General features: G+C 45.8%; 1 protein-coding gene across 6 annotated transcripts in view; it reads left to right on the top strand.

Moving 5' to 3' along the window:
* Positions 1 to 13,615, top strand: part of NFE2L2 (NFE2 like bZIP transcription factor 2) — a 142,303-nt gene that overhangs the window by 126,695 nt on the left and 1,993 nt on the right. For all 6 annotated transcript variants that reach the window (XM_025460296.3, XM_035698724.2, XM_025460293.3 and 3 more), the window contains 3 exons: positions 11,390 to 11,656; positions 12,183 to 12,272; positions 12,909 to 13,100. In XM_025460296.3, the coding sequence (XP_025316081.1) occupies positions 11,393 to 11,656; positions 12,183 to 12,272; positions 12,909 to 13,100 (546 nt within the window). In that variant the 5' untranslated portion in view covers positions 11,390 to 11,392. The remainder of the gene's footprint in view (positions 1 to 11,389; positions 11,657 to 12,182; positions 12,273 to 12,908; positions 13,101 to 13,615) is intronic.

The raw sequence follows: 13,615 nt of genomic DNA, 5'->3' as shown, positions 1-13,615 counted from the left end.
AGGCAGCGGTTTGCTTCTGCCCGACGTGCTCTGGTATTCCAGCTGCTGAGACCTCGCCCAGCCCCTTCCCTGTGCGGGCCACACCCTTATTAGGTTTCTCGCTCCTACAAGTGTTCCCCTGGCTCCAAGGGCGCCGGCCAGGGTCAAGTGGGCTGGAGCAAGGCTGGACGTAGACGGCTGGTTAAAGCGCTGCTGCTTGCGAGCCAGCCGACTGTGCCATGTGTATTCTCATCTTCAGCCTAATTTCATTGTTAAAAAGTGAGAGGGAGGGGCTGGTTTTGAAATGATTCTGGAATTAATACAGGACATCTTGTTCAGTTAGTATGTACTTACCACGTGGGTACCATGTGCAGGACGGGAGTGGGAAATGGGCACCGCCACGCATTGCTGGTGGGAGTATGAAAGGCGCCACCTCTGTGTGGAGCTGTGGGGCACCGTGTGTCTTAGTTGCATATGCTTATGCGGTGACCCCTGGAACACCACAGGTTTGATCTTGTACCGTGCAGGTCCATTTACACACAGAGATTTTCAGCTACATGTATTTTCTCTTTCTTCTGATTTTTTTAAATAACAGCTTCTTTTCTCTAGCTTACTTTATTGTAAGAATATAATATATAATGCTTAGAACATGCAAAATATGTGTTAATCTATGGTTTGTTACCAGTAAGGCCTTTGGTCAAAAGTTATACGTGGAAAAAAAAAAAGTTATACGTGGATTTTTGACCATGTGAGGGGTTGGTGCCACTAACTCCTACATTGTTCATGGGTCAGCTGTGCTCTTTGACCCAGCAGTTCCCCTTACGATTCTTTATTCCACAGATGTCTTCACACCTTTTCAGGGAATGGTTTATGTCCAAGGATATTCATTATAGCAGTATTTTATAATTTGTAATAACAAATAATTTGCAATAAAAATTATTTGTAATAGGAAAAAGATCCAAAATAACTTAAAAACCCAATGAGAGACTAATTAAATAGTTATATTATTAAATAGTATATTATTCTGGTACATCTTGATGAGGAAAAAACTGCTCAGCCATTAAAAATAATGGACCAGGATAGCCCGGGTGGCTCAGTGTTTGGTGCCGCCTTCGGCCCAGGGCCTGATCCTGGAGACTGGGGATCGAGTCCCACGTCGGGCTCCCTGCATGGAGCCTGCTTCTCCCTCTGCCTGTGTCTCTGCCCCTCTCTCTCTCTCTCTCTTTCTCTCTCTCTCTCTGTGTCATGAATAAATAAATAAAAATCTTTAAAAAAAAAAAATAAAAATAATGGGCCAGGTACTTGGCTGGCTCAGTCAGTGAAGCGTGTGACTCCATCTCAGGGTCGTAAGTTTGAGCTGCACGTTGGGTGTAGAGATTACTTAAAATCTTTAAAAAATAATCATAATAATGGAACAATTCTATGCCCTGATTTAGAACTGTCTCTAAAAATACATTAATAAGTGTGGAGCACAATGATTATATGTTATTTATGTGTTTTTAATAGAATGTCTTCCTAAGAAAACACAAAAAATTGGTGCCAGCAGTTGCCTTGGGGAAGGGTAACTGGGAGATTATGTTGCAGCTTTTAAATTTTGTACCACATATACATGTGTTATCTATCTAAAAGACATTGTCAAAAAAAAAAAAAAAAAAAAAGATTGTCATGCCCTAAAGGAGTTTACAGTTTAGTCCGACCATTGTAAGAAAGCCCAGATAAGACATAACGGGTAAATACTGTCTTTATGGGAAGGTAGATTTAAACCTGAACCTCTCCTTATGCGCTGGTGGACCTGATACCCATGAGTCATCAGGACAGGCAGGTCTGAGTGTAAAGAGAGACAGCGTCCAAGTCTTCATGTCCTGCCTGGGGAGAGGGCACTGGGGCTACAGCAGTTTCCAGGCCTTGTCCCGTTGTGGTGTGAATGCCAGGGAGCGGCACCACGGCTTGGGAAGAGCCTGGCAGGCCCCAAATCGGTTCTGGATTGGAGTCCTGGCTCTGCCACTTGCCAAACATGTGATCTGGGGCAGTGTTGCTTGGTGCCCAGAGCCTAAATGTGTTCATCCCTAAATGAAGATAAACCACCTCCCTTGGGCCACTGCAGTGAGGCTGGAATGAGATACTGTTGGCGAATACCCCTGTGAACCATGAAGTTCTTGGCAAGCGCCAGCTGTAACAGAAGCTGTTAGGTACCTGCAAGCTGGCAAGTTAGAGCAAGAGATGCCCATTTAAAAATTAAAATGGATCTAAAATGTATCAGTGTATCTTTTCCCCCTCTGCCAAATAACCTGGCAAGGGTTGTAGAGAGGTAGGTGGTTTTGGAATCCTTGACCTTTGACCTTAGGACAAGTCATTTCATCCTCTGGCCTGTTTCCCTGTTTGAAAAATGAAAGGGGCTGTGTGGGTCCTGTGGGCCCTTCCGTGACAGTGTGGCATTAGCAGTAATACCCAGCTCAGCTGACATGAGTCATGCTGACCTAAAAGTCCAAATGTGGGAAGGAAGTCTCTGGGTCTGAGAATTTTCCTTGCGCTGGGGAATCAAGCCTCAGTGGGGAGAGGGGTAAACCATTACCGCCACCAAGAGGGGAGACCAAGAATGCATCAAGTATTTGGCCTTGTATTCATTGTTCTCTGTTCTCTCCACCTCCACGACCTCTTTTGCTTTCAAATGTTTCCTTGGATTAGACCTTTGAAACCAGGTTTAACCCTTGTTTATTGAGTGGGACACTCACACAGTTGTGACTGCGGTACTTTTGTGAGTTGTGATCTCTATGAGGTCTTTCTGTGCAGCCTAATGATACTTGCCTTCCTGCTGCCTTGGCTCCTGTATGCTTCTCATTGTGTCCAAACTAAGGTCAGAGACTGTCTTATTTAGCTTTGCATCCCCAGCACCTAGCGGACTTACTGGCACCTGAGAGGTGATCTGTACATACGTATTAGATGGGGAGATGGGGGGGAACGCCTGGGTGGCGTTGATGCGTTGAGCATCTGCTTTCAGCTCAGGACGTGATCCTGGGTCTGGGAATTGAGTCCCACATGGGGAGCTCACTTCTCCCTCTATGTCTCTGCCTCTCTCTCTGTGTCTCATGAATAAATGAATAAAATCTTTAAAAAATAACAGATGGGTGGATTGGCTATCCATTTAGAGTAGTTATGTACACTAATCTTGTTGATCCTGACCATCACCTTTATTTTAACTACCACCATTCCAGTAAAGTGACATTTTAGCCATTAATGGCTCATTATTTCAAGAAGTATTTCATACTCAAAAAAGAGCATGCTAAAAAAAAATTTAAACAGACTCCTTAGAATGTATTTTAACAGAACCTACAGTTAAAAAAAAAAAAAACTAAGTGTTTTAGATTGTTTATATGTATTACCATCTAGAATATATATGTATCTAATGTTCAACACCTGCTCCCACCGTGGCAGACAAGGTCTTTGACTAGCGACAGTCAGCCAGTGTACAGTACTTACTCAGCCTCCAAGCCTGGGTGCCCACCCTGGTTCTTGCTTTTTTAAAGTTAATGGTAGGCAGTTAAATCTGAAAAGGAGCTTTAAGATTGAAAAAAATAATTTCTTTTTACAAATGCAGGACCCAAAGAGGGTAAAGGATCCCACAGGGTGTTTAGAAGTAGCAGCGGTGGCTGTAAAGAGCCCCAGGAGGGGCAGCAGGGCTGTTGGGCCTCAGCTTGGATAGCAGAGCCACATGGTGAGTCCATGCCTGGTGAAACTTAGGTAAAGTAGGTTGAAGAGTTAGATCCAGTGTTCTTGAAGGTTCTTTGGTGGGGGGGGGGGGGGGGTGGGGAGGTGTGGTAGGTGTATTTTCCAGGAGAATCATTCCAGTAGTGATGGAAGTTCCTTCCGTGTGTGGAGGACGGCATCCAGAACTGAACGTCTATGTGGCTGGTTAAAAAATGTGGAAGAGGGGCCCTTGGGCGGCTCCAGCAGTGTCTGCCTTCCGCTTGGGTCATGATCCTGGGGTCCTGGAACTGAGTCCCTGCTTGGCAAGGGAGTCTGCTTCTCCTCTCCTCCCCCTGCTTGTGATCTCTCTTTCTCTCTCAAATAAATGGATAAAATCTTTTTTAAAACAATGCAGAAGAGGGGCACCTGGCAAGCTTGGTGATTGAGCATCTGCCTTTGGCTCAGGGCGTGATCCCGGGGTCCTGGGATCGAGTCCTGCATTGGGCTCCTCGCAGGGAGCCTGCTTCTCCCTCGGCCTGTGTCTGCTTCTCTCTCTGTCTCTCATGAATAAATAAAATCTTTTTTTAAAAAAATGCGGAAGAGATTAGAAAGATGTATCCTGAAGTTTGCTTATCAAACCAAGCCAGTCCCTTGGCAAACTCCTGCTGCACCCTCTCAGAAGCCCTCCCAGGCTGGTGGCAGCATCCTCCCACACACAGACCACCAAGTAAGAAGCTGCTGGGTCCAGATGTGACACTTCTCCTGGAAGAGTTGGAGCCGTGCACGTTTTGTAGCAGGTGGAATCACCTCCCCTTTTGAAAATTAATGTTCTTTCTGATTCCTTTTTGGCTAAACACATATGTGCCTCTTGAGAAAACCAACAGCCCAAGTTCCTATTCTATTCCCTCTCCGGTTTTGCTTTATCTTTGCATCATGTTTGCAGCCTGCAGACAAACATAATGGGCAAGAGTTCCAGTAAACTGGCTGGATCATATTTCTTAGACTGAGTCATTGCTGAGAAACTTGTTGTGAACAGGAAGCAGCCCATGAAAATGTCTGTACATAGTAACATGCCAGACTCAGGAAACCGGACCGTTTTCTAGTTGAAAGACAAAAGGGTGAAAGGATGGTTCCACTACTCGGGGAAGAGCAAACGTGTGATCGAGGATTTTAAGTTGGATAATTCATCTCTCAGTGTGTATGCAAGAACTTTTATTGTTAGAAAGCCCTGGTGGTTGAAGATTGGGGAAACAATCCTTGGTAAGATTTCTCTAGAAGAAAAAAAAAAAAAGATTTCTCTAAAAGGAAAACTTGGACTAGTAGAATCTATTACTACCTACTAGGAGTCTCTGCTGACGTAAAACTGCTTGCTAGGTCAGTTATTTTTATTTTTATTTATTTTTATTTATTATGAGAGATAGAGGGGGACAGAGACACAGGCAGAGGGAGGCTCCCTGCAGGGAGCCAGATGTGGGACTCGATCCCAGGTCTCCAGGATCACGCCCTGGGCCGAAGAGGGCGCTAAACCACTGAGCCCCCCGGGCTGCCCTAGGCCAGTTTTGTTTGTTTGTTTGTTTGTTTGTTTTAGGCCAGTTATTTTTAAAAATGGAGCTATAGTTACACAGAAATTAATTTAGTGACGTTTACACTTGGCCTGTTCAGCTGTAAGGCCCCTTCCGTGTCTAACATTCTGTGATTTTACATATGTGTGTGCACACACACTCTTTGTGATTCTTACCTCCTTAACAGTTATTATAGCAATATATTTAAATGTTAGCAGATGAGGCCAGTAGAATCAAAAGTGCTTGAATGTGGGCAAACTACAAAGAATTACCTGTCCTCTGCCTTCTCGGGAATGCTCACTGAAAAAAGTTGGCATTGTGTTGTGTCTCTTCTTGTAATGAAGCAGTGGAGAGAAGCAAAGAAGTAAATGAGCAGATAAATGTGTATGAAATATAATAGTCATCAGTGAAATGTATTTCAAAAATACACCTGTTGTCACTTTATTTAGTAAGGATTGTGACTTTGTGAATCAAGGAGACATTTGTTGTTGCTTTATCTGTTTTTCAGAATTCAAGCATCCCCTCGGTTGTGTTGTGGCCAGCTATAGCTCTTCATTTCGGGGGGTGGGATGTGATTCAGGTTCCATCTGGTTTTGCTCAAAAAATATTTGAGCAGCTTCTATGGAAAAAAATATTAAACCAGATTTAGTTTTGAGGTGAATGGTATATCCACCTGGGCATACAACACACATACGGGGAAAAATGACTGAAAAAAATGACTTAGACTCTGAATGCCAGTAATTAATATTTGAATGAAAGACAGATCCCAGGGGGAATAAACTTGAAAAGACTTATTTATTATATTTTTAATGGAAATATATAATTTTACGGAGTATAGCCAGAGACATGATTTCATGCTTACACAATTAAATTGAAAAGTGTGTTCATTTTCTGTTTACAAGCTTAGCAATCTGTCCAGTTTTTTTTTTTTTCTTTCACTTGATTGGTAAAATTTATTTTTAGAAGCAAACCTCCCACCACCTTGCCATCCTCAGGAAAAACTAGAGGCAGGGGAGAGCACTGGGTTGAGAGGTGCAGGCCTCATTCATATGTGTGAATATTTTATAGAAGGCATTTTCTTTTTCTTTCTAGATACTTTCTCAAAGCTTCAGTTTACAGAACTACTTTAAGAGGAGATTGTGCTATCTTGCCTTATCTTTCTCATTTTTTGGATCATCTGAGTACGAAAAATGCCGGTTTGTTTGTCCAAGGCCTTTGTCTTTTCTTTTTATTGAAACAAAGATGTTTGTTTCAAAGTGGTCTGAGTTAATAATCCAACTTCAGAGTCCCCGTGAAACATGTACTAGATGACACAGACGGCAAAGGAGGATATATACATTTTAAATAGGAATCTTTCATTTGGACCAGATGGTGATTTAATGCGAATTGTCAAACATTTATGTTTCTTATTAAATCGTCATCTTTTGTGTAAGCCACGCTAGCAGCATAATTTGCAACACACTCAGGAATCACTAAAGGACAACAAAAAATTCAGATACTAAGTGGCTCCATATGGCGCGGGAAGGCCCGCAGCGGCGCCCTGGCCCTCGGAGCCTTTGCCCTGGTCTCCGGGAAGGACCTGCCGAATGCCCTCGAAGCCACCCCCTGCTCCCCTCTCCTGCCCTAACCTCTCTGGACGGCCCTTGCTCGCCGGGAGCTCTCCCTTCTCGGCCCGGGTTTGCGTGCGGCGGCCGCGTGGCTCGCCCCGGGCATTTCCCCTCCGCCGGCCCGTGTCCTGTTGCTGCGGGCTCCGCCCGGCCGCTTCCTCTGGGGGCGGAGGCGGTCGCTTGTGGCCGAAGTCACGGGCCGGTCACAGGGGCCGGTCACAGGGCTCGGGCAGGAGGTGCTCGGCCCGAGGGCAGCACCCAGCACCCGGCCCTGGGCTCCCACCGGCCGGTCTTGGCTGGACGCCTTTCTCATTTTCAACATAGAGCTTTGAATATTTCTTTTTTTTTTTTTTTAATAATACTTACTTATTTATTCATGATAAACAGAGGGGAGGGGGCAGAGACACAGGCAGAGGGAGAAGCAGGCTCCACGCAGGGAGCCCGATCCCGGGTCTCCAGGATCACACCCTGGGCCCAAGGCAGGCGCTCAACACTGAGCCACCCAGGGATCCCCGAGCTTTGAATATTTCATAGAATATCAAATCCCTGAAGGTTTTTGCTTCGGAACATGATGTGAAAATTTGAGTAACACACAGGATGACATATTAAGGCCGTGACAAGAAACCTGTTGTTGCTTCATTCTGAATTTCATCAGAACATCGGTTTTAAGGAACCCAAGGTAGTAAGAACGACCCTCGCTTTTATTTCGAAGCAGAAGTTTCCTTTTAGAGACTTCTCATAGCAACAATAAATATCACATAAAAATAAACTTTAATATACGGAGGAAGAGCTCTGAGAACACTTTGAAACCTGTTTGGGGGCCACTGTGCCCCCTGAAGGCTGCCCAGCCACATTTAGGACAGTTAGATGTCACTGGAATCCTCTTTTGGAGACATTCCGGGTGGAGACAGTAAGCTGCTTGGCCTCCCGGGGCCCAGCGTTGTTTCAGGTCAGAGGAGAACAGGATGCTCAAGGGCTGATCTAGATGCTGCTTCATGATGTATTTTTCCTGTTTGTTGATGGGGATCCATCCAGGTGTTTGGGAGCATATTCTGGGAAATTTTTCTCTTAACGTTAGCACATATATCTTCATTCTGTTCCTTGACACTTTATATAGGTGGTTCGAGCATAAACATGTACATTTAAGTTGAACTTTTTATCTTGCTAAAGTACAAACATACCATAGCAGAGACAAAGTATAGTGGCCTTCCAAGTAGTCATTTCCCAGATCAACATTCTATTCACCTGGTGGGTAATGGGAAATTCTTTAAAATTGAATTCGTTTGGCCGTGCATCGAAGGGGGGGGGCCCAGCAGGGACTGAACGGCAGTTGAGCAAGTGTGTGTGTGTACACAGAAGTAAACATGAAAGTAGAGGTTGTGTGCTTTGTCTTCAACACGTGTTGCACAAACCGGGTAGTCACACCCTCCCTGAGGAGGAACCAAGGAGCTTCTTTGCTGAGTGTTACTTCAGGCGCCCAGTACAGTCAGGTCCACAGCTTCATCATCATCCGTTGGCTGGAGTTGGATCTTCTGTTCCGGCAGGTGTTAGAACCATCACTGGGCGCTCCGGTGGCTCAGCCGCTGAGCATCTGCCTTTGGCTCGGGTCGTGATCCCGGGTCCTGGGATCGAGTCCCACATCGGGCTTCTCCCACGGAGCCTGCTTCTGTCTCTGCCTGTGTCTCTGCCCCTCTCTCTCTCATGAATAAATAAAATCTAAAAAAAACCAAAACCATCACTGTCAGCATGCATAGCAACAATAGCATATGCTTTACATTTATAGAGAGATTTCTTTCATGTCTCAGTTGATCCACCAACATCTGTATGATAGGGGTAGGCTCGAACAAGCATGTACTAAATTTAGAGCTAAACCATCTGAACCCACTTGAGACATCTCCTCTGGTGCGGAGGAAAGAAGGAGAAAGGAAAGAACAGACATGTATCAACTCCTGTGACTGCCACCTGGGAATTCTAGAGTAAACTACAGTAGGAATTTTCCTTCGGCCCACGGGGCTGGGTTCTGGGGATACCCTGGAATAGTCTGACCTGTGAGCAGGGATTTGCAACAGAAACTGCTTCAGTGTTCATTCGGCTTTTATGAAAAAATCAAAAGTGGATCATGGTTTCTTTTTTTTGGGGGGGGGGGTTTATCTGGGATCTCTCAACAAGGAAAAGCTTCTGCCTTGGCCTTGGAGAGAAAGCACGAGTGTGGGGAGGGGAGCACGGGGAGGGAGACGCAGACTGCTGAGCAGGGAGCCCAGGACCCCGAGATCATGGCCTGGACGCGTACCCGAGAGCCAGCCGGGCGCCCCCGCGTTCCTTTTACTGCTCTGGAGAGCTCGGCGCGCTGGCCCGTCAGTGTTCGAGAAGGACTGGAGTTCGGTTGCGGCTGTGATCGTGCTTGTCTTTAGTGCTGGCGCTTAGTGGGTGTGGGACCCTGAGGACCGCCCTGGCCCTGGCCCCCTGGCTCCAGCGGGAGAACAGCCCGGAGGGATCCCCAGTTCACCAGGGTCGGAGCTGAACCACTCAGGATTTTAAGGTAGAATTCGCTGTGCCTTGAACCGTTGTGTTTCATGTGACCCTTGGATAAACCTGCCCATTAAAATGGAAACACATCATCTTTATTTTTTTATTTTTTTTAAGATTATATTTATTCATGAGAGAAAGAGAGAGAGGCAGAGACCCAGGCCGAGGGAGAAGCAGGCTCCCTGCGGGGAGCACGACGCGGGCCTCGATCCCGGGCCCCGGGGTCACATCTGGGCCGCAGGCGGCGCTAAACCGCTGAGCCCCCGGGGACCCCCACACCTCATCTTTGAAATGGAGCTCCTCCCAGGGGCGGCGGGGCTGAGGAGCGCCCGGTTCCGCCCTGCGGGAGCCGAGGTCAGGGGCTCAGCACCGCGGCGCTTCCGTCGCGCAGTTCAGGGAGCCGCGTCGGTCGGGTTTCGTATTTTCCGTGTGACTTGTGGTCCCAGAGCCCCGAGGGGAGCCGCGGGCTGGTCAGTGCGGCGGGCCGGGCCCGGGAGGCCGGCGGCTCCCCAAAGCCTCCAGAGAGGCTGCCCCCCCCAGGGCCCGGGCCGAAGGTGGCCTGGGCTCCCCGCTCTCGGCTGGAAATAGCCGCTCAGGAGGCATCGCGCCCCTTGGTCCCGGGAGGAGCCAGTCGGCGGGTCTAGACCTGGTGCCGGTGTCCGAGCCGGTGTCCCCGGGGCAGCCGGTGTCCCCGGCCGGACCCGCTGTCAGCCCTGCTCCCCTCCCCGCGCCTGGATCTCTCCACTGTTAGTCTCATTATATTATTTTCAGTACAGATGACTTCTTAGCTGGGAAGTGATCTAAATGTCCTACAGGGGGACGCCTGGGGGCTCAGCGGTCGGGCACCGCCTTCGGGCCAGGCCATGACCCCGGGGACCCAGGATCGAGTCCCATGTCGGGCTCCCCACAGGGAGCCTGCTTCTCCCTCGGCCTGGGTCTCTGCCTCTGTGTCTCATGTATACATAAAATTTTTTTTGATATTATTTATTTATTTATTCAGAGAGAGAGAGAGGCAAAGACACAGGCAGGGGGAGACATAAAATCTTTAAAAAAATACAAATTTATTTCCTACCTGTGTAGACTTTTCCAAAAACTAAAGTTGTAAGTCAGAAAAATTGCTTTTTGACACATTTGTGATTAGAAAAATCTAGACGTGGTACGTCGGCCTAGCTTTGTCACAGAGATCAAAATAACCATTACTCTCGTGGCAAGACTCTCCCTGTATCTTAAAACTTTTAGTACCTTCCATCCTTCCCTGGAGCCATGTTTGTTTGTTTTTAATTTATTTTGTGTTTGTTTTTAAGAGGGTTATTTGTGATTTCCCAGAAGTGAAACCCTTTCCCAGGGCAGCCCCTTGCAGCCCCCTGCTTCACCTGCGGGTCACGAGATGACCATTAGCCAGGACTTCCCCGTACTCATTTGTGCAGGCCTCCGGAGCGAACACCCAAGTCCGGAGATTGTTTCCATAAATGAACCACAGGAACAAGAGTTGCTAGAGATGATGGGGGAAAGTAATCCGTGTAGGAAACACCAAAAGAATGGTGCTGTTTCACAGCTGCTAGATTGACATTTAGCAGGGGTTTTCCCCCACTCTGTAAACTGGATATTTGCTGAGTTTAGAAGAAACTCCACATATTTGATCATGTTTCCCAAACTCCCATTTCTCATAGTAAACCAGTGGCTTGGAGTTACTCTCATTTCTGTATTCCATTAAACACGTGTGGGGCTTCCCTTAATTCAAGAGCTTTAATGTGCGTGTTCCTTTGCTCCGTAGTGACCTCTACTACCACCCGGTCATTAATAATCCAAGTTATAAGTATTAGAATGGATGGCTGTTTGTACGTTCTTGTTTCTTGATTCATTGATTGGAATTAACCGTGTCCTTCCAGAACATGGGATCTGTGTTCCCATTCAGATCGTCATCTCCCTACCACCGGCCATCAACAGTGGCATAATGTAAACTACATGATATCTGCCATTTTAAAAACCATCTTAACCATGGTCTCTCTCTTTCCTTTTTTTTAAACATAGGACATGGATTTGATTGACATACTTTGGAGGCAAGATATAGATCTTGGGGTCAGTCGAGAAGTATTTGACTTCAGTCAACGACGGAAGGAGCATGAGCTGGAAAAACAGAAAAAACTTGAAAAGGAAAGACAAGAACAACTCCAAAAGGAGCAAGAGAAAGCTTTCTTTGCTCAGTTACAACTAGACGAAGAGACCGGTGAATTCCTTCCGGTTCAGCCAGCCCCACACATCCCATCGGAAACCAGTGCATCTGCCAACTACTCCCAGGTACAGAAAACTCTGTTCTTGGGAAGGTGTGTGGCAGGGTTTATGGAACTAATACCGACCCAAGAGTTAAAACATCTGGATTTGAGTTTCACTTCACCTTTTTTTATGCCTTTTACTGTCTTCATGACCATATCAAGTCACCTTCCCAACCTCAGCTTCCTGATGAGTTCCTCACAGAGTTGTAGGATTGGGAGGACATAAATCACGGGAAGGTGCTTTCTAAGCTGTGGAAACATACGTAAGTGTCAAGCAGCAGCGGTGGTGGCAGCGGTAAAAGTAGTACAGAGTACTCGCATCTTGTCTGCAGATGAGCAGTTGCAGCTCAGAGATTCAGTAACTTGCTTGCCCGGAGCGCTCAAAACTGGGGAAGCCAAGATTCAAACCCAGATAGTCTGGTTGATTTGATTCTGTGCTCTGTACTACACTAAACTGATTTCGGAAAGAAGATAAATGTCTAACTAAATTATAAACACCGTATGACACTGAACAATCTTTTTTTTCTTTTATGTCTCTCTCTTTTATCTAGGTTCCCCACATTCCCAAGCCAGATGCTTTGTACTTTGATGACTGCATGCAGCTTTTGGCAGAGACATTCCCGTTCGTAGATGACAATGAGGTACATTTGGTTAACAGTGAAACTCCTCCACTATATCTAATCACTGTATCTAATATATCCTCTAAGTGTGTCTCCGGTAAAAAAAAATATTTTAAGAGGAAATTTTGTCAAAGAATCCTTAGCCTGTAGATAACTTTACAATTAAAAAAAATATATCTCTACAAAATATACACTTACTGCTGTATAGCCAGAAGCATGGATCTGCATAACCATGGAAACAAATGACTCATTGGTTGTAGGTACTTAGAAATAAATTTTGGTGTGTAAAAAGCAAGCTGGGTAATAAACCAAGACTTGCTCAATTAACACTTTTAGTAAATTTATTATGTTTGAAGCACTATACTAGATATTTTTACTGAGACATACAAATTAAAAATCCTAAAGATTTATACTTATTTTGAAATTTACCTTTGAATGTATAGGATAAAACAACTAAACTAGTAAATGATTAAGTTTAGAGTCGGGCAGGGGAAAAAGAGATTTGTTTCATTAATAAGTGGTTTCATAAGTGGTTATAACTAAAGAAATAGAGAACTGTTAGCCAAGTCCAGTTGAAGGTGTTGTGGGGGTGCCTTGGGGTGTACTTCTCCACTGATGCTGGCAGACTCATGGAGATAAATGCTCTGTCAATTGTAGGTTTCTTCAGCTGCATTTCAGTCCCTTGTTCCTGATATTCCCAGCCAAATCGAAAACCCAGTCTTCATTGCTCCTAATCAGGCTCAGTCACCTCAGACTCTTGCCGTTCAGTCAGTCATTGCTGATTTAGACAATATGCAGCAGGACATTGAGCAAGTTTGGGAGGAGCTACTATCCATTCCAGAACTGCAGGTAACTAAGATCTAATATCAATAAATACCAAAGACACTTTGATATTCAGTGCCTTTAATTATCCAGTTACTATTTACATGCCACCTACTTAATGGAAGGATTGGAAGGTGCTTTTTTTAATATTTTATTTATTTATTTGAGAGAGAGGGAGAGAGCAGGAGAGCATAAGGGAGAGAGCAGGGGAGCATAAGCGTTGGAGAGGGGGAAGCAGGGAGCCCGATGTGGGGCTCCATCCCAGGACCCTGGGATCATGACCTGAGCCATGGAAGCTGCTTAATTGAGTCACCCAAATGCCCAGGAGGGTGCTTTTATTTTTATTTTTTTATTCATGAGAGACAGAGGCAGAGACATAGGTAGAGGGAGAAGCAGGCTCCATGCAGAGAGTCCAATGCAGGACTCGATCCTGGGACCCTGGGATCACACCCTGGACTGAAGGCAGAATCTTAACCACTGAGCCACCCAGGCATACTTAGACATAAATATGTTAGAAATGGATGGGAATTAGCTGAATTACA

Source organism: Canis lupus, chromosome 36, assembly GCF_003254725.2.
Source record: "Canis lupus dingo isolate Sandy chromosome 36, ASM325472v2, whole genome shotgun sequence".
Classification (NCBI taxonomy): domain Eukaryota; kingdom Metazoa; phylum Chordata; class Mammalia; order Carnivora; family Canidae; genus Canis; species Canis lupus.
Note: the sequence above shows the minus strand (reverse complement) of the source record. Positions and strands in the feature narration are given on the sequence as shown.